At 45.8% G+C, this 22,355-nt stretch overlaps 1 protein-coding gene and 1 long non-coding RNA gene across 7 annotated transcripts in view; one reads left to right on the top strand and one right to left on the bottom strand.

The window, feature by feature from the left end:
- The window catches only part of LOC149977374 (uncharacterized), a 934,188-nt gene that overhangs the window by 531,302 nt on the left and 380,531 nt on the right, over nt 1-22,355 (top strand). The window lies entirely within an intron of this gene.
- LOC110489549 (guanine nucleotide exchange factor VAV3) overlaps nt 1-22,355 on the bottom strand; it is a 189,254-nt gene that overhangs the window by 137,982 nt on the left and 28,917 nt on the right. For all 6 annotated transcript variants that reach the window (XR_016486490.1, XR_016486491.1, XR_016486489.1 and 3 more), the window contains exon 2: nt 15,700-15,816. Coding sequence is in view for 2 of the 6 variants with exons in the window: in XM_036945704.2 (XP_036801599.2) it covers nt 15,700-15,816 (117 nt within the window). In the remaining 4 variants the exon portion in view is untranslated. The remainder of the gene's footprint in view (nt 1-15,699; nt 15,817-22,355) is intronic.

Here is a 22,355-nt window from a genome sequence, read left to right on the forward strand (position 1 = left end):
GACTGTAAATGGCCCTGGATAAGAGTGTCTGCCAAATGACTCACTGACTGTAAATGGCCCTGGATAAGAGTGTCTGCCAAATGACTCACTGACTGTAAATGGCCCTGGATAAGAGTGTCTGCCAAATGACTCACTGACTGTAAATGGCCCTGGATAAGAGTGTCTGCCAAACGACTCACTGACTGTAAATGGCCCTGGATAAGAGTGTCTGCCAAATGACTCACTGACTGTAAATGGCCCTGGATAAGAGTGTCTGCTAAATGACTCAAATCTAAAAAAAATGTCAATGGTGACATGGATCTTGTGACATTATTATGAGGAAGGTAAAATTGTGAAACGCCAAACCAAATCCTCAAAACTGAGGAAGACTTTGACCATTGTAACAGCAAAAAGAGACGTTTTTTATTTATTTATTTTTTTAAGGCATACAGTAAGTCATTGTAGACCAGCGTTGAAGAAAACATCATTAGTTTTATGTTAACAGAATACATTTTTAAAAACGTCCCTGGAACTCTTAGATACCGTGTAAAACACTCTGTGACTAATTCAGCGTCACACAGTAATGGCCCATCTGGACTGGGTCGTGTCCATTTCACTTCTCTTCCAAATACACCTCTATTCTCTGGATCATTTCACTTGTAATCAAAGTTAAACATGAATGATTTAATCAATACCCTGTTGTTGATGGAGCTATCAGGTGAGAGGGTGTTTACTAAGATATGTAGGCAGTGAAGATGGTTTATATAATGTGTATTATCATTTTTGTTCATGCTCCATGCAGAGGCTCCTAAATCCCAAACGGTCTGTTATTTTTGCTCCAGGAGTCGCGCCATAGCTCTGTATACATTCACACTAGTTTGAAGGAGCCTTTGCTCAAGCCCTATGAGATCGACACTAGTTCTCTGATCAACTACATTGTACACTCTTAGAAAAAAAAGGGTTCCAAAAGGGTTCCAAAAGGGTTCTTCGGTTGTTCCCATTGGAGAACCATATTTGGTTCCACTCTTTTTGGGGGTTTCATGTAGAACCCTCTCGGGAAAGGGTTCTACCTGCAACCCAATAGGGATCTTCCTGGAACCAAAAGGGTTCTTCAAAAGGTCCTCCTACGGGGACAGCCGAATAACCCTTTTGGGTTATAGATAGTGCCTTGACTTTGGAATGAGAAGAGGGGATTTTGGGTGTATATGTGTATGTTGTGTGTGTGTGTGTGTGTGTGTGTGTGTGTGTGTGTGTGTGTGTGTGTGTGTGTGTGTGTGTGTGTGTGTGTGTGTGTGTGTGTGTGTGTGTATGTTGTGTGTGTGTGTGTGTGTGTGTGTGTGTGTTATAGCTGGAGATTATATTTTCTTGTCCCACACACCTCGACCAGACAATACCCCCTCCTCCGCCACCACTGGTAATCAATACAGGGACGTTCAACCAGCCCCTCACACACACACACACACACACACACACACACACACACACACACACACACACACACACACACACACACACACACACACACACACACACACACACACACAAATGTACACACAATCACACACAGACAAACACACACACACACAGTCAGACACACACACCTACACACAAATCCCAATGTTACCGCTGCACATCTGCCAAAAGACTCAGTGCAGAAACACTTCCAGTACTCTGCAGGGTAAAAGAAGCAGACTGCTGTTGGGGAAGCAGACTGCTGTTTGATGTAACACCCTGGAACACTTCGCTAAGGTTAACTCTGGAGTCTGTCTCTAAAAGATTATCAAAAACCATAGATGTTCCCAGTGATATCCCATGTGTGTCTGGCTGTACTTGATGCATTTGAAGATGAGAGGAGAGCCAATGTCCCTCATGAAAGATTCAGTGGAACATTTTTTAAGATGTTTGGAGGAGTTGAACTTGTTGAAGATGAAATAGTGAGATGAACCAGAAGCGAGCCCAGCAGAGGGCAAAATGGAGTCTGAGTAGAGAGATACTGGAGCATTAAAGCAGTAGTCTGAGTATAAAGATACTATGTATTAAAGCAGTAGTCTGAGTATAAAGATACTATGTATTAAAGCAGTAGTCTGAGTATAAAGATACTATGTATTAAAGCAGTAGTCTGAGTAGAGAGATACTAGAGTATTAAATACGTCTGAGTGTAAAGATACTAGAGTATTAACGCAGTAGTCTGAGTAGAGAGATACTGGAGCATTAAAGCAGTAGTCTGAGTAGAGAGATACTATGTATTAACGCAGTAGTCTGAGTAGAGAGATACTGGAGCATTAAAGCAGTAGTCTGAGTAGAGAGATACTGGAGTATTAAAGCAGTAGTCTGAGTAGAGAGATACTAGAGTATTAAAGCAGTATAGTCTGAATAGAGCGAACACAAGAGAGAGGAAGTCCAACTGCCTTTCTCACTGTGTTTCCTCCCCTCAGTCAGACCCTCCTCCTCTGTCCTGCAGGAGTCATTTGGTTAGCTGGCAAGAACTTGAATGACAATTATCCAGTTAGCATATCTCTTGCGTTTGTGATTTCACCATGGCCATCTACTCTGATTTCAGAGAACTCTCGTCTGAGTGTGCCAGAGAGAACTTTTGTCTGAGTGTGCCAGAGCGAAGAATTTACAAACGAGCAACCATCCGCTAGATATGACCGGTGTCAGAAAACGTACAAAATTATAGTTAGTCAAGAATGCTCTAGAATGTCAAGAATGCTCTAGAATGTCAAGAATGCTCTGTAAACAGCCTAACCAGCTCTGCTACAGCAATTAAAATGGTCAGAGTGAGGTGTTCCCTCATTTGTATCTGAAAGTCGCTAACTAGCAGGCTAGCCAACTTTAGCCTGTTATCTTGGGTGCTTGGTTGGGACCAGCATGCATTGGTAGGCAAACTGTAGAAGGATGAGTAGGCTACAATTCGTCATCGTTTATCAGCGCAATTTTGATGGCCAACTAGCTGAAAAAAGTTTGAAAGAGTTGATCTAATGTTCCTTGGTTAGATTTGAGCTAATCTTGCTCTGGCATGCAGGTGTTTTGAGGGGCTTCTGGTGAATGTGTTCTAATGATCTAAAGTCACGCTGTTGTAACTGCCTGTAAACACACAGTCCAGTTCAAAGTGAATGATGACAGGCCCTACTGCCTGTAAACACACAGTCCAGTTCAAAGTGAATGATGACAGGCCCTACTGCCTGTAAACACACAGTCCAGTTCATAGTGAATGATGACAGGCCCTACTGCCTGTAAACACACAGTCCAGTTCAAAGTGAATGATGACAGGCCCTACTGCCTGTAAACACACAGTCTAGTTCAAAGTGAATGATGACAGGCCCTACTGCCTGTAAACACACAGTCCAGTTCATAGTGAATTATTTTATTTATTTTACCTTTATTTAACCAGGTAGGCAAGTTGAGAACAAGTTCTCATTTACAATTGCGACCTGGCCAAGATAAAGCAAAGCAGTTCGACACATACAACGACACAGAGTTACACATGGAGTAAAACAAACATACAGTCAATAATACAGTAGAAACAAGTCTATATACAATGTGAGCAAATGAGGTGAGAAGGGAGGTAAAGGCAAAAAAGGCCATGGTGGCAAAGTAAATACAATATAGCAAGTAAAACACTGGAATGGTAGTTTTGCAATGGAAGAATGTGCAAAGTAGAAATAAAAATAATGGGGTGCAAAAGAGCAAAATAAATAAATAAATTAAATACAGTTGGGAAAGAGGTAGTTGTTAGGGCTAAATTATAGGTGGGCTATGTACAGGTGCAGTAATCTGTGAGCTGCTCTGACAGTTGGTGCTTAAAGCTAGTGAGGGAGATAAGTGTTTCCAGTTTCAGAGATTTTTGTAGTTCGTTCCAGTCATTGGCAGCAGAGAACTGGAAAGAGAGGCGGCCAAAGAAAGAATTGGTTTTGGGGGTGACTAGAGAGATATACCTGCTGGAGCGTGTGCTACAGGTGGGAGATGCTATGGTGACCAGCGAGCTGAGATAAGGGGGGACTTTACCTAGCAGGGTCTTGTAGATGACATGGAGCCAGTGGGTTTGGCGACGAGTATGAAGCGAGGGCCAGCCAACGAGAGCGTACAGGTCGCAATGGTGGGTAGTATATGGGGCTTTGGTGACAAAACGGATTGCACTGTGATAGACTGCATCCAATTTGTTGAGGAGGGTATTGGAGGCTATTTTGTAAATGACATCGCCAAAGTCGAGGATTGGTAGGATGGTCAGTTTTACAAGGGTATGTTTGGCAGCATGAGTGAAGGATGCTTTGTTGCGAAATAGGAAGCCAATTCTAGATTTAACTTTGGATTGGAGATGTTTGATGATGATGACAGGCCCTACTGCCTGTAAACACACAGTCTAGTTCAAAGTGAATGATGACAGGCCCTACAGCCTGTAAACACACAGTCTAGTTCAAAATGAATGATGACAGGCCTGTGTGGCAAAAGGCTTGTTTGCCTACTGTAGCTCTGATTGGCTGTGGCGCACCGGTCTGTGTAGAATCCAGTCCTGGACGAGACATATGGTTTTATTAGGTTTTATTTACTGCCGTGTCTATTCATTGTCAAAACACATGGGCGTTTTCCCAATAAATATTGCTATAGAATTTTCACAAATGCCTTAATATACTGTACGTCAAGAATTTATGAAAACGTGAAAATGACCATATCTAAGTGCATCTCTTGTCAGATCTTCCTGAGGATGTTCATGAACATATACTAATACGATTTCGTGTTGCTAAAATGTTGTCAGTTCCACTTTAAAGAGGAAAGTGTGAATACACATGCTGAATCCATACATACTGCAGGCCTATGTACAGAGATAATAACACACCCACACATGATTCTAATCAAACACAAAGACATAATGCTGTGCAGCACATAACACACACACACACACACACACACAAACACTCAGTCCAGGAACAAAGTGACTGTGTTCCAATCTGTCTTTGGGCTGTTCGTTTAGTTTGAGGATAATTTCCATTCCCTCCTGGATGTTTCCTGCTGCAGGGAGATGAGACGATTCTCTCCCCAGAGACAAGGCTCTCGTCTGGGGCCTGGGAGAGAGGAAAGGAAAGGAGAGGAGAGGTGGGCAGGATAGGAGAGGAAAGAGGACAGGAGAGGAGGACAGGCGATGAGAGGAGAGGATAGGGGAGAGAAGGAGAGGAAAGAGGACAGGGGAGAGGAGAGGATAAGGGAGAGAAGGAGAGGAGAGGTGGGGAGGATAGGAGAGAGGAGGACAGGCGATGAGAGGAAAGAGAACAGAGGAGAGGAGGACAGGCGAGGGGAGTGAAGGACAGGCGATGAGAGAACAGGGGATAGGGGAAAGAAGGACAGGCGATGAGAGAACAGGGGATAGGGGAGATAAGGACAGGCGATGAGAGAACAGGGGATAGGGGAGAGGAGGACAGGCAATGAGAGGAGAGAAGGACAGGCGATGAGAGAACAGGGGATAGGGGAGAGGAGGACAGGCGATGAGAGAACAGGGGATAGGGGAGAGGAGGACAGGCGATGAGAGAACAGGGGATAGGGGAGAGGAGGACAGGCGATGAGAGAACAGGGGATAGGAGAGAGGAGGACAGGCGATGAGAGAACAGGGGATAGGGGAGAGGAGGACAGGCGATGAGAGAACAGGGGATAAGGGAGAGGAGGACAGGCGATGAGAGGAGAGAAGGACAGGCGATGAGAGAACAGGGGATAGGGGAGAGAAGGACAGGCGATGAGAGAACAGGGGATAGGGGATAGGAGGACAGGCGATGAGAGAACAGGGGATAGGGGAGAGGAGGACAGGCGATGAGAGAACAGGGGATAGGGGAGAGGAGGACAGGCGATGAGAGGAGAGAAGGACAGGCGATGAGAGAACAGGGGATAGGGGAGAGGAGGACAGGCGATGAGAGAACAGGGGATAGGGGAGATAAGGACAGGCGATGAGAGAACAGGGGATAGGGGAGAGGAGGACGAGGACAGGCAATGAGAGGAGAGAAGGACAGGCGATGAGAGAACAGGGGATAGGGGAGAGGAGGACAGGCGATGAGAGAACAGGGGATAGGGGAGAGGAGGACAGGCGATGAGAGAACAGGGGATAGGGGAGAGGAGGACAGGCGATGAGAGAACAGGGGATAGGAGAGAGGAGGACAGGCGATGAGAGAACAGGGGATAGGGGAGAGGAGGACAGGCGATGAGAGAACAGGGGATAGGGGAGAGGAGGACAGGCGATGAGAGGAGAGAAGGACAGGCGATGAGAGAACAGGGGATAGGGGAGAGAAGGACAGGAGATGAGAGAACAGGGGATAGGGGATAGGAGGACAGGCGATGAGAGAACAGGGGATGAGGAGAGGAGGACAGGCGATGAGAGAACAGGGGATAGGGGAGAGGAGGACAGGCGATGAGAGAACAGGGGATAGGGGAGAGGAGGACAGGCGATGAGAGGAGAGAAGGACAGGCGATGAGAGAACAGGGGATAGGGGAGAGGAGGACAGGCGATGAGAGAACAGGGGATAGGAGGACAGGCGATGAGAGAACAGGGGATAGGGGAGAGGAGGACAGGCGATGAGAGAACAGGGGATAGGGGAGAGGAGGACAGGCGATGAGAGAACAGGGGATAGGGGAGAGAAGGACAGGCGATGAGAGAACAGGGGATAGGGGAGAGAAGGACAGGCGATGAGAGAACAGGGGATAGGGGAGAGGGGAGAGAAGGACAGGCGATGAGAGAACAGGGGATAGGGGAGAGGAGGACAGGCGATGAGAGGAGAGGGGATAGGGGAGAGAAGGACAGGCGATGAGAGAACAGGGGATAGGGGAGAGGGGGACAGGCGATGAGAGAACAGGGGATAGGGGAGAGGAGGACAGGCGATGAGAGAACAGGGGATAGGGGAGAGGAGGACAGGCGATTAGAGAACATGGGATAAGGGAGAGGAGGACAGGCGATGAGAGAACAGGAGATAGGGGACAGGAGGACAGGCGATGAGAGAACATGGGATAAGGGAGAGGAGGACAGGCGATGAGAGGAGAGGGGATAGGGGAGAGGAGGACAGGCGATGAGAGAACAGGGGATAGGGGAGTGGAGGACAGGCGATGAGAGAACAGGGGATAGGGGAGAGGAGGACAGGCGATGAGAGGAGAGAAGGACAGGCGATGAGGGAACAGGGGATAGGGGAGAGGAGGACAGGCAATGAGAGAACAGGGGATAGGGGAGAGGAGGACAGGCGATGAGAGAACAGGGGATAGGGGAGAGTAGGACAGGCGATGAGAGAACAGGGGATAGGGGAGAGGAGGACAGGCGATGAGAGAACAGGGGATAGGGGAGAGGAGGACAGGCGATGAGAGAACAGGGGATAGGGGAGAGGAGGACAGGCGATGAGAGAACAGGGGATAGGGAAGAGAAGGACAGGCGATGAGAGAACAGGGGATAGGGGAGACGAGGACAGGTGATGAGAGGAGAGAAGGAGAAGAGATTTTGCTGGAGCAGCAGACTGACTGGGTACTATTGTTTTATTTAACCTTCATTGAACCAGGCAAGTCAGTTAAGAACAAATCTTATTTACAATGGGGTTTCTACACACACACAGACAGAGAAAACACACGATGGAGACATTGTAAATGCAAAGAGACTCGAGAAACGGTCCTGCCCCCACACACACACATCTACACACACACACACACACACACACACATACACATGCTGTGAAGAAAGCGTAAAACAACATACCCCATGTCATCACATCCAATGTGATTTCCCCACACGGCTGCACAGTGCAGTGCAAACGCACATATACACACATACAAGCACACCGACAGTAGAGAGATCAGACCATGCTACTGTCTGCCTGTCTGTCTGTCTGTCTGTCTGTCTGTCTGTCTGTCTGTCTGTCTGTCTGTCTGTCTGTCTGTCTGTCTGTCTGTCTGCCTGCCTGCCTGCCTGTCTGTCTGTCTGTCTGTCTGCCTGCCTGCCTGCCTGCCTGCCTGCCTGTCTGTCTGTCTGTCTGTCTGTCTGTCTGTCTGCCTGCCTGCCTGCCTGCCTGCCTGCCTGCCTGTCTGTCTGTCTGTCTGTCTGTCTGCCTGCCTGTCTGTCTGCCTGCCTGTCTGTCTGTCTGTCTGTCTGTCTGTCCGATAGCTTGGCCACGTGACGCACACTGTCCCCTAAGAATCCATTACCCGGCAGCTGTCATCTGATACCCAACTCTGAGCATCCATAGGCCTGGCCGGGACATGGAGAGGACTCGATGAAGGGCACTCCACTGCCACAAGCAGAAATAGAGAGAGAGAGCGGGGAAGAGAGAGATAAGCATAAAGAAAGGGAGAGATAAATGGGAGAGAGAGAATGAGAGAGGGAAAGAGAAAGACAGAGAGACAGAAAGACGGAGCGAGAGAGCGAGGGAGAGCAGATATTGATTGTCTTCCTCTTCAGTGAATACGATATATAAATCCTTTGGTGAAGCAGATTAATCCACCACCACTCTCCTCTCCTCCTGAGGGCTGGTTCAGAGTTTCGTTGGGTTCCTACATGGTTTCTGAACCAGCTGGGTTCAAAGTCTCTTTGTGAGGAGGGAGGCAGCAGGGCAACTTTGGTCTCATCAAAGAGAGAGAGATGAGGGGGGAGAGAAAGAGAGAGAGGAGGAAGCGGAAGAGGAAGCGAGGAGGGGGAAGCGAGAGAGGAGGAGGGGAGAGGAAAAGAGAGAGGAGAGGAGAGAGGAAGAGAGAGAGGGGAGAGGGGAGAGGAAGAGAGAGAGAGAGAGAGAGAGAGAGAGAGAGAGAGAGAGAGAGAGAGAGAGAGGAGGGGGGAGGAGGAAGAGAGAGAGAGAGAGAGAGAGAGAGAGAGAGAGACAGAGAGAGAGCGAGAGAGCGAGGTAAGGGGAGGGGGGAAGAGGAAGAAAGAGAGAGAGAGGAGGGGTGAAGAGGAAGAGAGACAAAGAGAGAGAGAGAGAGGAGGGGAAGAAGAAAAGATAGAGAGAGAGAGAGAGGTGAGGGGAGGGGGAAGAGGAAGAAAGAGAGAGAGAGAGGAGGGGGAGAAGAGGAAGGGGAAGAGAGAGAGAGAGAGAGAGAGAGAGAGAGAGAGAGAGAGAGAGTGAGAGTGAGCGAGAGAGAGAGAGAGGAGGGGGAGAGGAAGATAGAGGAGGGGGGAGAGGAAGAAAGAGAGTGAGAGTGAGCGAGAGAGAGAGAGAGGAGGGGGAGAGGAAGAGAGAGGAGGGGGGAGAGGAAGAAAGAGAGTGAGAGTGAGCGAGAGAGAGAGAGAGGAGGGGGAAAGAGGAAGCGAGAGGAGGGGGAGAGGAAGAACACATAAAATATGCTCACCGCTAGTAAACATACTACACTATATCTTCAAAGTTCTAACGGATGACTTGTCTCAAACACTTCTGCTGTCACCAAAAACCAGTTAAATAGCACATCATTCAAGCTAGAATCCTAATTGAAACAATACCAAAGCCGACCATTCGTCTCTTTTTTTTTGTTAATAAGCTGAGGGATTGTCCAGGAGAAATGTAACCACCAAAACTGGCAGTATTTTCCCTTCATATATTTTCCATCTTCTTTTTTTTTTAAATAGGGAGCCAACTTGTTTTTCGCACTTTTTATACCATGACAGGATCGTAACTGGTTTTGTCATGGCTCTCTCTTGTCCCTCTGCAGCAGACATATGGTTATCGTTATGTTCGGGACATCGAATCGCAATAGAAATCACACTATCGAATACGTATTGTTTTCAGCACCTAAGTATGGTGATAATATCATATCGTGAGGTCCCTGGCTATTTACCATCCCCAGTATATTAGATACCTTGTTGAACTGTGTCTGAGGTTATCTGGAGACTGTAGTCTAGTCTATCTGGAGACTGTAGTCTAGTCTATCTGGAGACTGTAGTCTAGTCTATCTGGAGACTGCAGTCTAGTCTATCTGGAGACTGTAGTCTAGTCTATCTGGAGACTGTAGTCTAGTCTATCTGGAGACTGTAGTCTAGTCTATCTGGAGACTGTAGTCTAGTCTATCTGGAGACTATAGTCTAGTCTATCTGGAGACTATAGTCTAGTCTATCTGGAGACTGTAGTCTAGTCTATCTGGAGACTATAGTCTAGTCTATCTGGAGACTATAGTCTAGTCTATGTGGAGACTATAGTCTAGTCTATCTGAAGACTGTAGTCTAGTCTATCTGAAGACTGTAGTCTAGTCTATCTGGAGACTGTAGTCTAGTCTATCTGGAGACTGTAGTCTAGTCTATCTGAAGACTGTAGTCTAGTCTATCTGGAGACTGTAGTCTAGTCTATCTGAAGACTGTAGTCTAGTCTATCTGGAGACTGTAGTCTAGTCTATCTGGAGACTGTAGTCTAGTCTATCTGAAGACTGTAGTCTAGTCTATCTGGAGACTATAGTCTAGTCTATCTGGAGACTGTAGTCTAGTCTATCTGGAGACTGTAGTCTAGTCTATCTGGAGACTGTAGTCTAGTCTATCTGGAGACTGTAGTCTAGTCTATCTGGAGACTGTAGTCTAGTCTATCTGAAGACTGTAGTCTAGTCTATCTGGAGACTGTAGTCTAGTCTATCTGGAGACTATAGTCTAGTCTATCTGGAGACTATAGTCTAGTCTATCTGAAGACTGTAGTCTAGTCTATCTGAAGACTGTAGTCTAGTCTATCTGAAGACTGTAGTCTAGTCTATCTGGAGACTGTAGTCTAGTCTATCTGAAGACTGTAGTCTAGTCTATCTGGAGACTGTAGTCTAGTGTCTACAGCTGTGGTTGCTGCATCTGTCTGAAAATAAATACCTCACTACAGTGTTTCCTCTGGGAACAGTTTTTTTTTTAGCAATGGGGTAAAAAGTCAAGGAGGTGGAGGGGTGTAAAATCCAATCAATAAAAATCCCCCCCCCCCCCCCAGGAGACATTTTTATGTAGAACGACTGAGAAGCTCAGTTTCTGGTGACTTTAGAAGAACATTCTACTCCAAAAATGTAAGATAATTAAATGATGCTGACACCATCTAAAATATACATTTTACACCTCCAGAACAATAACGTGTTGGTAAAAACAGAAAATATATGTTTAAGCCTATGCATGGTCCATAGTATCAGATATTATCAATAAACATTATGACCTGTGGCCCAAGTAGGATGAAGCATGGGGTTGACCATCTGCATTTTGCCTATTGGGCTAGTCATTAGCTAGTTCATGTAATACATTAACTAGTTAGCATATATTTATATATTTCATGTCCCAAAAAACAGGCATAAACACCTGTTAATACATGTAAAATATATATATATAATAGTTTCCTGATCTTTCTTGTATCTCTCTGATATAGGACAGACATGTTGTTCCATGTAGTGAATCTGTTTTTCAATGCATTTCTATTGACTAATAGCAGTCAGGTCAAATTCAATTTTATATCAAATATTTTTTGGGTGTCTTAAAATTCAAAATCAAATAACAAAATTATTTTTGGTATGACCTTCTTAAAACAATTCCCCGGGCTTAGACAGGGCTTAGACAGGATTTAGACAGGGCTTGGACAGGGCTTAGACAGGGCTTAGACAGGGCTTAGACAGGGCTTAGACAGGGCTTAGACAGGGCTTAGACAGGGCTTGGACAGGGCTTAGACAGGGCTTAGACAGGGCTTGGACATGGCTTGGACAGGGATTAGACAGGGCTTGGACAGGGTTTAGACAGGGCTTAGACAGGGCTTAGACAGGGCTTAGACAGGGTTTAGACAGGGCTTAGACAGGGCTTGGACAGGGCTTGGACAGGGCTTAGACAGGGCTTAGACCCTAGAGTATATTATTAAGACTTGACATTTCATGTATTTTGTCAGTTACCTGTAAAATAGCTATAACAACTGTAGTACTATATACACCCACACCACAACAACTGTAGTACTATATACACCCACACCACAAAAACTGTAGTACTATATACACCCACACCACAACAACTGTAGTACTATATACACCCACACCACAACAACTGTAGTACTATATACACCCACACCACAACAACTGTAGTACTATAAACACCCACACCACAACAACTGTAGTACTATATACACCACAATAACTGTAGTACTATATACACTATAACAACTGTAGTACTATATACACCATAACAACTGTATTACTATATACACTATAACAACTGTAGTACTATATACACGACAATAACTGTAGTACTATATACACCACAACAACTGTAGTACTATATACACTATAACAACTGTAGTACTATATACACTATAACAACTGTAGTACTATATACACCACAACAACTGTAGTACTATATACACCATAACAACTGTATTACTATATACACTATAACAACTGTAGTACTATATACACCACAACAACTGTAGTACTATATACACTATAACAACTGTAGTACTATATACACCATAACAACCGTAGTACCATATATACTATAACAACTGTAGTACTATATACACCATAACAACTGTAGTACAAATGTGCTTTACAGTAAAAAAAAAAACGAATAAAAACAATGAAAACAAACACAGAATTATTTACTACAGAATAAACATAAGAGGATAAAAAAAACGAAAGAATAACAATAAAAACTGAAAGATTAAAAAGCACCTTAAGCCAAAGGTGAAAAGGCTTGTTTATAGAGGGCTTTTAAAGATGTCCACAGTTTCGGCCCCCCTCAGGTTCTCTGGCAGGCTATTCCAGACACTGGGGTCATAGTAACTAAAGGCCGCCTCTCCATGCCTCTTAGACCTAAGCTTGAATAAATGAATAAATCAATGTCCAATGGGGTGGAGGCAGAATAAAGACTGTTGAGGGGGTGGGGTGGAGGCGTCGCAAAGACTGTTGGGGGGGTGGGGTGGAGGCAGAGTAAAGACTGTTGAGGGGGTGGGGTGGAGGCAGAGTAAAGACTGTTGAAGGGGTGGGGTGGAGGCGTCGCAAAGACTGTTGAGGGGGTGGGGTGGAGGCGTCGCAAAGACTGTTGGGGGGGTGGGGTGGAGGCAGAGTAAAGACTGTTGAGGGGGTGGGGTGGAGGCAGAGTAAAGACTGTTGAGGGGGTGGGGTGGAGGCGTCGTAAAGACTGTTGGGGGGGTGGGGTGGAGGCAGAGTAAAGACTGTTGAGGGGGTGGGGTGGAGGCAGAGTAAAGACTGTTGAGGGGGTGGGGTGGAGGCAGAGTAAAGACTGTTGAAGGGGTGGGGTGGAGGCAGAGTAAAGACTGTTGAGGGGGTGGGGTGGAGGCAGAGTAAAGACTGTTGAGGGGGATGGGGTGGAGGCAGAGTAAAGACTGTTGAGGGGATGGGGTGGAGGCAGAGTAAAGACTGTTGAGGGGATGGGGTGGAGGCAGAGTAAAGACTGTTGAGGGGATGGGGTGGAATGACCACAGAGGAAGATAAAAACAACAAACATTTGAATCAAAAAATAAATAACAATAACATACATATTAAAAACTACAAACAGTGATGATTGGTGAGAAGGATTAAGAAGAGCTATATTTGTAGATATTCCACAAGGAGCTGTCGATTTATGGCTGGAATATTCTGGAGATTTGTATGAGGGAAAATAGTGTCTTCTTGACAGGCAGCAGTCAGACAGTGTTTTAATTATAAATGACTTAAACTCAACCAAGCACGATACCAGGAGACATCACTTAAAGGCTTTAACCATGTGGATTCTGCCCAATGTCCCCGATATTTTACTAATCCCATATCGAAAACAAATTGTGAGTTAGTATAGCTGTTTTCTAATGGTTATATCATTTTGGGGTTTTACTAAAGTCCATTTAGTTGATCCACATACTTAGCTAGTTAGTGAATTCGTTAGTTAGTTAGTAAGTTGGTGTTTTGTTGACAGTAGTAGAAAATGCAATCTCAGGAGCTGCTCCAGAATCAATTGGGTTGAGTTCTGGTGACTTAAGACGGCCATGGCATACGGTTTATATCATATTTATGCTCATCAAACCATTCAGTGACCACTCGTGCCCTGTGGATGGAGGCATTGTCATCCTATGGGGGCACAACCATGGTAGCCAACATAATGCCTGCTCAGCATATTTATACACTACATGACCTTAAGCATGATGGGATGTTAATTGCTAATTTAGCTCAGGTACCACACCTGGTTGGAAGCACTTGCTTTCAATACACTTTGTATCCCTCACTCACATGTTTCCTTTACTCTGGAAGTAACCTGCAGTATCCACATAATTAACTTCCTGGATGCCTTGAGGTCAAAGGTTAGTAGAGTTTCTACACAGGAACCATCTGGGTATTCAGGCTACGGGTTCCTATTGATCAGAGAGGCAACACATACTATTCTGCCTGGAGCCTGACAGACGTTATAAAGTCATGGAGGCAAAGACAGAAACAAAAACTATGTCAGTCAGTCCGTCCCTCTGTCTCTTCATCTCTCTCTCTCTCTCACACACACACACACACACACACACACACTCACACACACACACACACACACACACACACACACACACACACACACACACACACACACACACACACACACACACACACACACACACACACACTCAAAAAGCATGAAAATGTGTGACCCATATCCTCATCTAGGAAGAAAATGCCAAACATCCTGTCAGTCTGTCAGCCACCTCCCACCCCAGAGGACAGCCAGCCTCACTCCCTGCCTTCCTGCTGATGTATAAATAAACGTTATTAAACTAGCTGCAGAACCAGCGCTGTCCCCACATACTAACAACATCTACTGTCCCCACATACTAACAACATGGACTGTCCCCACATACTAACAACATGGACTGTCCCCACATACTAACAACATCGACTGTCCCCACATACTAACGACATGGACTGTCCCCACATACTAACGACATGGACTGTCCCCACATGCTAACAACATGGACTGTTTCCACATACTAACAACATGGACTTTATTAAACTAGCAGCAGAACCAGCGCTGTAAGAGTCCTAATCACAATAAAGAACCAAGGCAAAGCAAGGCTTTTCACCCCATAACAACTAAACCGTTGTAGTGTTTTTTTTGTTTTAATGAGAGGAAACTGATGCCTTGTCCTATGTGTCAAGATAACTGCTTTCACCATACAGTGTTGCGGTAAAGGGTGTCCACATACAGAGGAAGAGCAGCCAACTGTAGCGGCTCAATACTGTTCTCTTCGAGTGATCCAACAGTGGTGGGTTCTCTCATACAGTCGGTGATGGTGTATATTATACTCCTATAACAGCCCACTACAGAGTACACTAAGCTCCTTGCATAACCTTGTTGTAGTGGTGTGCACTATAATTCTCAAGGTGTTTCCCATTTGGGCAACAGATAACATGATGATTCCAGCGTGAGAGATGGGAACCCCCCCCCCCCCCCCCCCCCCCCCCCAAAGATAAATATGTGAAGGGAGTAGGGTATGTACAGTGCTTTAGGAACGTTTTCAGACTCCAATCAAGTTGTAGAAACATCTCAAGGATGATCAATCAGCTCAATTTTCCCGTCTCATAGCAAAGGGTCTGAATATTTATGTAAATAAGTTCTTTCTGTTTTGTTTTCTCATGAATTAGGAAAAATGTCTAAAAACCTGTTTTTGCTTTGTCATTATGGGGTATTGTGTATAGATTGATGAGGGGGGAAAAAACAATTTAATCCATTTTAGAGTAAGGCTGTAACCTAACAAAATGTGTAAAAAGTAATGTGGTCTGAATACTTTCCGAAGGCACTGCACACACACGATGAAACAGCGTAGAAGTCCTGTTTCTTACCTTTCCAAAGTCCCGCACATCAAACAAGTCGAAGGCCTCAAAGAGTTCAGTCTTCTTCATGCCAAATGTCTCACAGCACGCAGCGAGGAACGTCCGGATGTTCCTCAAGCACAGGAACTACAAACGGAATAAAAGGAGACATGTTTTAGAGTATCAGGTGAGCCTTCGCTTCAGCAAACAAAGGAGAGGGAGGGCTGCTCAACAACAATGACAAAATTCATGAGAATGGCTTACCAAGAAAAAAAAAATTAAAAAAGAACTAATTTTGAGGTAAAAGCAGTTGGAACGCTCGACGATAAAAGGCAGAGGTTGATTTCTTATTGCTCTTATTGCTCACTTTCCTTATTGCTGACTTTAATCCATTGTACAGGATGTAAACAGGCGACTGAACCGGTCATGTTTTAAGGCTAATTGAATGATAATATAACGTGATGACCATTCAGTCTCTACAGCAACAGTCACACAAAGTAACATTTGTACATTTTATTCAGATTTGCGTCATTGCATAGCATGAGCTCATATGAAACGTGTATTTGTTCAAGTCTTGACAGAAATGTAAGCTGATTTGAGAAATACCCCATCGATTCAATGTTTTAGAAGCCATCCCACAGTCCTCAGACTGAAATTTCACTATTATTACTTCTCAACGCTGGTCCTGAACCATTTGGTCCTGAACCGTTTGGTCCTGAACCGCTTGATCCTGAACCGTTTGGTCCTGAACCGTTTGGTCCTGAACCGTTTGGTCCTGAACCGTTTGCCACAAACTGTTTACATTGAACTACGTTCAAGAGCCAGAAGAGGTTCACATCTGGTTTACACTTCCTTCAACTTGGCTGCCACTCAAAACATTCTCATTCTCTTAGACAATACACATACTGCCATTGTTGTATATGCCAAAATCACAGTCACGTATAAACAGTCAAAGACCAGAAACTCTTTGCTGAGTTTGAAAATGGACAGAGCTATTGTCTGTCCAAAACTGCAGGCAGACATCCTGACAGAATCCTGACATAATCAAATAAGTAAAGACTCCCATCAAAACGTTTCTGCCTTGTGCGCATCCCACATGTAGGGTAATTAACCTAATGAAGATCAATAGACAGGCAGGGTCTCTTCCAAACCACATCAATCTCACAGCCACACATAAACAGAGTCAGCAGCCTCAAACCCTGCCACGAAACGTTGGCTGAATAAATGTTTTTCGAAAAACTAAAAAACGCTGACACGAATCACGACGGACGCTATCTACGTCTTAGGATTTTGAAAAGCTGGGAGAGGTGTCCACCATACTCAGTATCATCTAAACATTTTTGATCAGAGTGCCGTGTCTGGGACAGATACAAACGAGGAGGCCCGTTTAAACATAATTGTCTGACATAAAACATGGTTGACACACAATGGGTTAGCTACTCAGTGGGTTAGCTACTCAGTGGGTTAGCTACTCAGTGGGTTAGCTACTCTGTGGGTTAGCTACTCAGTGGGTTAGCTACTCAGTGGGTTAGCTACTCTGTGGGTTAGCTACACAAAGGGTTAGCTACTCAGTGGGTTAGCTACTCAGTGGGTTAGCTACTCTGTGGGTTAGCTACTCTGTGGGTTAGCTACACAAAGGGTTAGCTACTCAGTGGGTTAGCTACTCAGTGGGTTAGCTACTCTGTGGGTTAGCTACTCAGTGGGTTAGCTACTCAGTGTGTTAGCTACTCCGTGGGTTAGCTACTCAGTGGGTTAGCTACTCAGTGGGTTAGCTACTCAGTGTGTTAGCTACTCAGTGGGTTAGCTACTCTGTGGGTTAGCTACTCAGTGGGTTAGCTACTCTGTGATAAACCCTGGATAAAAGAGAGGATATTGTCCTCATTGACTGATTTATAGGAGGATGCTGATGGCACACCTCCGTCGTTACTGAAATATTCCCAACCAGGTCTGAACTGAAATGCTCCCTCATCAGTAACAAGACATTCTCGTCTGACCCCTCCTGTCTCAGCCTCCAGTATTTATGCTGCAGAAGTTTATGTGTTGGTTGGTCTAGAGTCAGTTTGTTATATCTGGAGTACTTCTCCTGTCTTATCCGGTGTCCTGTGTGAATTTAAGTATGCTCTCTCTAATTCTCTCTTTCTCTCTTTATTTCTCTCTCACGGAGGACCTGAGCCTTAGGACCATGCCTCAGGACTACCTGGCATGATGACTCCTTGCTGTCCCCAGTCCACCTGGCCGTGCTGCTGCTCCAGTTTCAACTGTTCTGCCTGCCGCTATGGAACCCTGACCTGTTCACTGGACGTGCTACCTGTCCCAGACCTGCTGTTTTCAACTCTCTAGAGACAACAGGAGCGGTAAAGATACTCTGAATGATCGGCTATGAAAAGCCAACTGACATTTACTCCTGAGGTGCTGACTTGCTGCACCCTCGACAACTACTGTGATTATTATTATTTGACCATACGGGTCATTTATGAACATTTGAACATCTTGGCCATGTTCTGTTATAATCTCCATCCGGCCACCCCACATAGCCTGGTTCCTCTCTAGGTTTCTTCCTAGGTTTTGGCCTTTCTAGGGAGCTTTTCCTAGCCACCGTGCTTCTACACCTGCATTGCTTGCTGTTTGGGGTTTTAGGCTGGGTTTCTGTACAGCACTTTGAGATATCAGCTGATGTACGAATGGCTATATAAATACATTTGATTTGATTTGATTAATGTCTGAGGAAAGTAGATCGCAAAAAGCTGTTTTGAATATTGCAGGAGTGTTCATATTACAAGTATAGTCGCCAAATTATGGATTTAAGTCACTCGACATTGGATATCCAAAACGAACAATCGACATAGTAGAGCCTTCAGCTGCTTTAGTAACATTAAAATCTGTGGTGTCCTGTTAAGGTATATGCTGATGGAGATGTTCTCCAACACAAGACTTCATCACAACAAGCTGTTAAAATGACACCAACAGGTTGTTAAAATGACATCAACAGGCTGTTAAAATGACATCAACAGGCTGTTAAAAATCAGTCCTCACAAACACTCCGTAATCAGCAGGACTTTAACAAGTAAGCAGGCTCTAACGAGCTCTTTTTTGAAACCCTTCAGAGAGGGGGATACCTAGTCAGTTTTACAACTGAATGTGTTCAACGGAAATGGGTCTTTCGCATTTAACCCAACTCCTCTGAATCAGACAGGTGTGGGATGGGGGGGGGGGGGGGGGCTGCCTTAATCTATGTAGTTGCTGGGGATTAACTGCCTTGCTCAAGACCTAAACTGCAAATTTGCCAGCTTGGGGTTTTGAACCAGCAACATTTGGGGTTGGTTGCTCACTTTTTTTTTGTCATTTAGTTTTGACTTAACAAGCAGGATTTCACAGGAAAAGCCGTTCTCTCTCTCATTTTTAAAACGGCGCAGCCGAGTCTGTGTGATGCTGTAACTCCACTTCAACAAAAGTACATGCAGCCAATGATGAATGGAGCCGAGTCTGTGTTACAGAACACTGGTACACTATTAAAATAAACTAACTGAATACAGGTCAAACAACCGAGAGAGGACATCTTTCTTTATTCATAACATCTCGTCACATATTTAGCTCTACTCCGTAACTGTGGCACGGAATCAGAGCTGTCTGTGAAGACGACGATGGGAACAAACATCAAATATGAAATTCTGTTCCACCCAAATCTTATTATGCATTACAGACAAGTTCACAAGAAAGGCCTTGGACTAGAAAACCTCAGATAAGTCTGACAGAGAGACAAGTAGAGAGGCAGACAGAGAGACATGTAGACAGACAGGCAGAGAGGCATGCAGAGAGGCAGAGAGACAGGCAGAGAGACAGACAGACAGACAGACAGACAGACAGACAGACAGACAGACAGACAGACAGACAGACAGACAGACAGACAGACAGACAGGCAGAGATTCAAAGAGGCAGGCAGACAGACAGAGAGACAGGCAGACATGCAGACAGACAGAGAGGCAGAGAGGACAGGCAACTAGTAAATAATGTTGAATGTTTATACTTGTATGCATGGCGTTTTAATCTGAGCAACACATCCTGGAGACGGCCGCCGGGGTCTTCTGAGCGACCCTGCAACCAGCTTTGGTATCTGAAGGATACAGCAGTCTCACAGATAGGCATCTGAAAACCACTAACTCTGTAGCACTGTGCTCAATGGGCTGCAACCCACTAACTCTGTACCACTGGGCTGAAACCCACTAACTCTGTACCACTGGGCTCAATGGGCTGAGACCCACTAACTCTGTAGCACTGGGCTCAATGGGCTGAAACCCACTAACTCTGTACCACTGGGCTCAATGGGCTGAGACCCACTAACTCTGTAGTACTGGGCTCAATGGGCTGAAACCCACTAACTCTGTAGTACTGGGCTCAATGGGCTGAAACCCACTAACTCTGTACCACTGGGCTCAATGGGCTGAAACCCACTAACTCCGTAGTACTGGGCTCAATGGGCTGAAACCCACTAACTCTGTACCACTGGGCTCAATGGGCTGAAACCCACTAACTCTGTACCACTGGGCTCAATGGGCTGAAACCCACTAACTCCGTAGTACTGGGCTCAATGGGCTGAAACCCACTAACTCTGTACCACTGGGCTCAATGGGCTGAAACCCACTAACTCTGTACCACTGGGCTCAATGGGCTGAAACCCACTAACTCCGTATCACTGGGGTGAAGCAGGCTGGGTGCAGGGAGTCAAGAAGGGAACAGTTCTAAGGGCCTCCCAGGTGGCGCAGTATTCTAGGGCACTGCATCTCAGCGCTAGCTGTGCCACCAGAGGCTCGCGCCCAGGCTCTGTTGCAGCCGGCCGCGACTGGGAGGTCCGTGGGGCGACGCACAATTGGCCTAGCGTCGTCCGGGTTAGGGAGGGTTTGGCCGGTAGGGATATCCTTGTTTCATCGCGCACCAGCGACTCCTGTGGCGGGCCGGGCGCAGTGCACACTAACCGAGGTAGCCAGGTGCACAGTGTTTCCTCCGACACATTGGTGCGGCTGGCTTCCGGGTTGGATGCGCGCTGTGTTAAGAAGCAGTGCGGCTTGGTTGGGTTGTGTATCGGAGGACGTCTCTCCCGAGCCAGTACGGGAGTTGTAGCAATGAGACAAGATAGTAACTACTAATAATTGGATACTACGAAATTGGGGAGAAAAAGGGGGTAAAAATAAAATAAAAAAATAATTTAAAAAAAGAAGGGAACGGTTTTAACAAGTGGCAGGGAGTGTCCAGAGATGGTTTCACACATGGCTGTTTTCTGCATTAGGAGCTCTCATCTACACTACTGACTGGTGTGTGTAGACTCACACATCTCTCGCTATGGAATGACGATTCCACTTACTGTATCCTGTATCAGCGGAGAATGGAACCATGGGCTTGTGTTAGTGTGTGTGTGAGTGTGTGTGTGTGTGTGTGTGTGTGTGTGTGCGTGTGTGTGAGTGCGTGCAAGAGTGCATGTTTGTGTGTGTGTGTGTGTCCAAGCGTGCATTTGTGTGTGTGTGTGTGTGTGTGTGTGTGTGTGTGTGTGTGTGTGTGTGTGTGTGTGTGTGTGTGTGTGTGTTTGTGTGTGCATGAGCGTGTCTACACCTGCGGAGTAGGGAGGGGAGGACCAGGGAGGACTCAAGGGTAGAGAGAAATGACCACAGCACTGTAGTCTATAATGGTGTAGCATTTCATATCTGCAGCACCATGCAGAAACCATCTGCAGAAATAACACAAAGAGTGTCACCATCCCTTTTCAAGTCATGTGTTATTGCTCTGTTCAGTTGGTTGAGATGGAGTGTGCTTGGCCTCCATTATATGGATCCTATTTCTTTCTGCTTATGTATTCCGAACAATACAGTGAGTGGGTCTTTTAAAACCCCAGTGTGCACTGTAGCCTTGCCTAGCCTAGCCTAGCCTAGCAGCTAATTACATCCCACTCTGTTTGGTTCTAGATCTCCCACAAGTCAACCTGAGTTAGACTCAACTCATCTCTTATTGGTTAATGAGTGTCAATTAACAGACAGTAAAATGGCCGACTCTGTCACAGAGGAAGCAGAGGACTGCTGTCCAGGGTTAGTGTTGGAGACCTGATAGACTTGTTCTCTTTCTGTCCGTCAATCAAGTCAATCTGATACGCATACAGTAAAGAGAAGCCAGCCCAGCCAACAGGAAGAGAGAGCATCTGAAATTACCTATATTTATTTATTTATTTTATTTATCCAGGTAAGTTGACTGAGAACACGTTCTCATTTGCAGCAACGACCTGGGAATAGTTACAGGGGAGAGGAGGGGGATGAATGAGCCAATTGTAAACTGGGGATTATTAGGTGACCATGATGGTTTGAGGGTGAGATTGGGAATTTAGCCAGGATACCGGGGTTAACACCCCTACTCTTACAATAAGTGCCATGGGATCTTTAATGCCCTCAGAGAGTCAGGACACCCATTTAACGTCCCATCTGAAAGACGGCACCCTACACAGGGCATTGTCCCCAATCACTGCCCTGGGGTATTGGGATATTTTTTTTGACCAGAGGAAAGAGTGCCTCCTACTGGCCCTCCAACACCACTTCCAGCAGCATCTGGTCTCCCATCCAGGGACTGACCAGGACAACACTGCTTAGCTTCAGAAGCAAGCCAGCAGTGGTATGCAGGGTGGAATGCTGCTGGCAATATAGTGCACTACT

This window comes from Oncorhynchus mykiss, chromosome 15 (genome assembly GCF_057628025.1).
Source record: "Oncorhynchus mykiss isolate SJ-2025 chromosome 15, ASM5762802v1, whole genome shotgun sequence".
NCBI classification, from domain to species: Eukaryota; Metazoa; Chordata; class Actinopteri; order Salmoniformes; family Salmonidae; genus Oncorhynchus; species Oncorhynchus mykiss.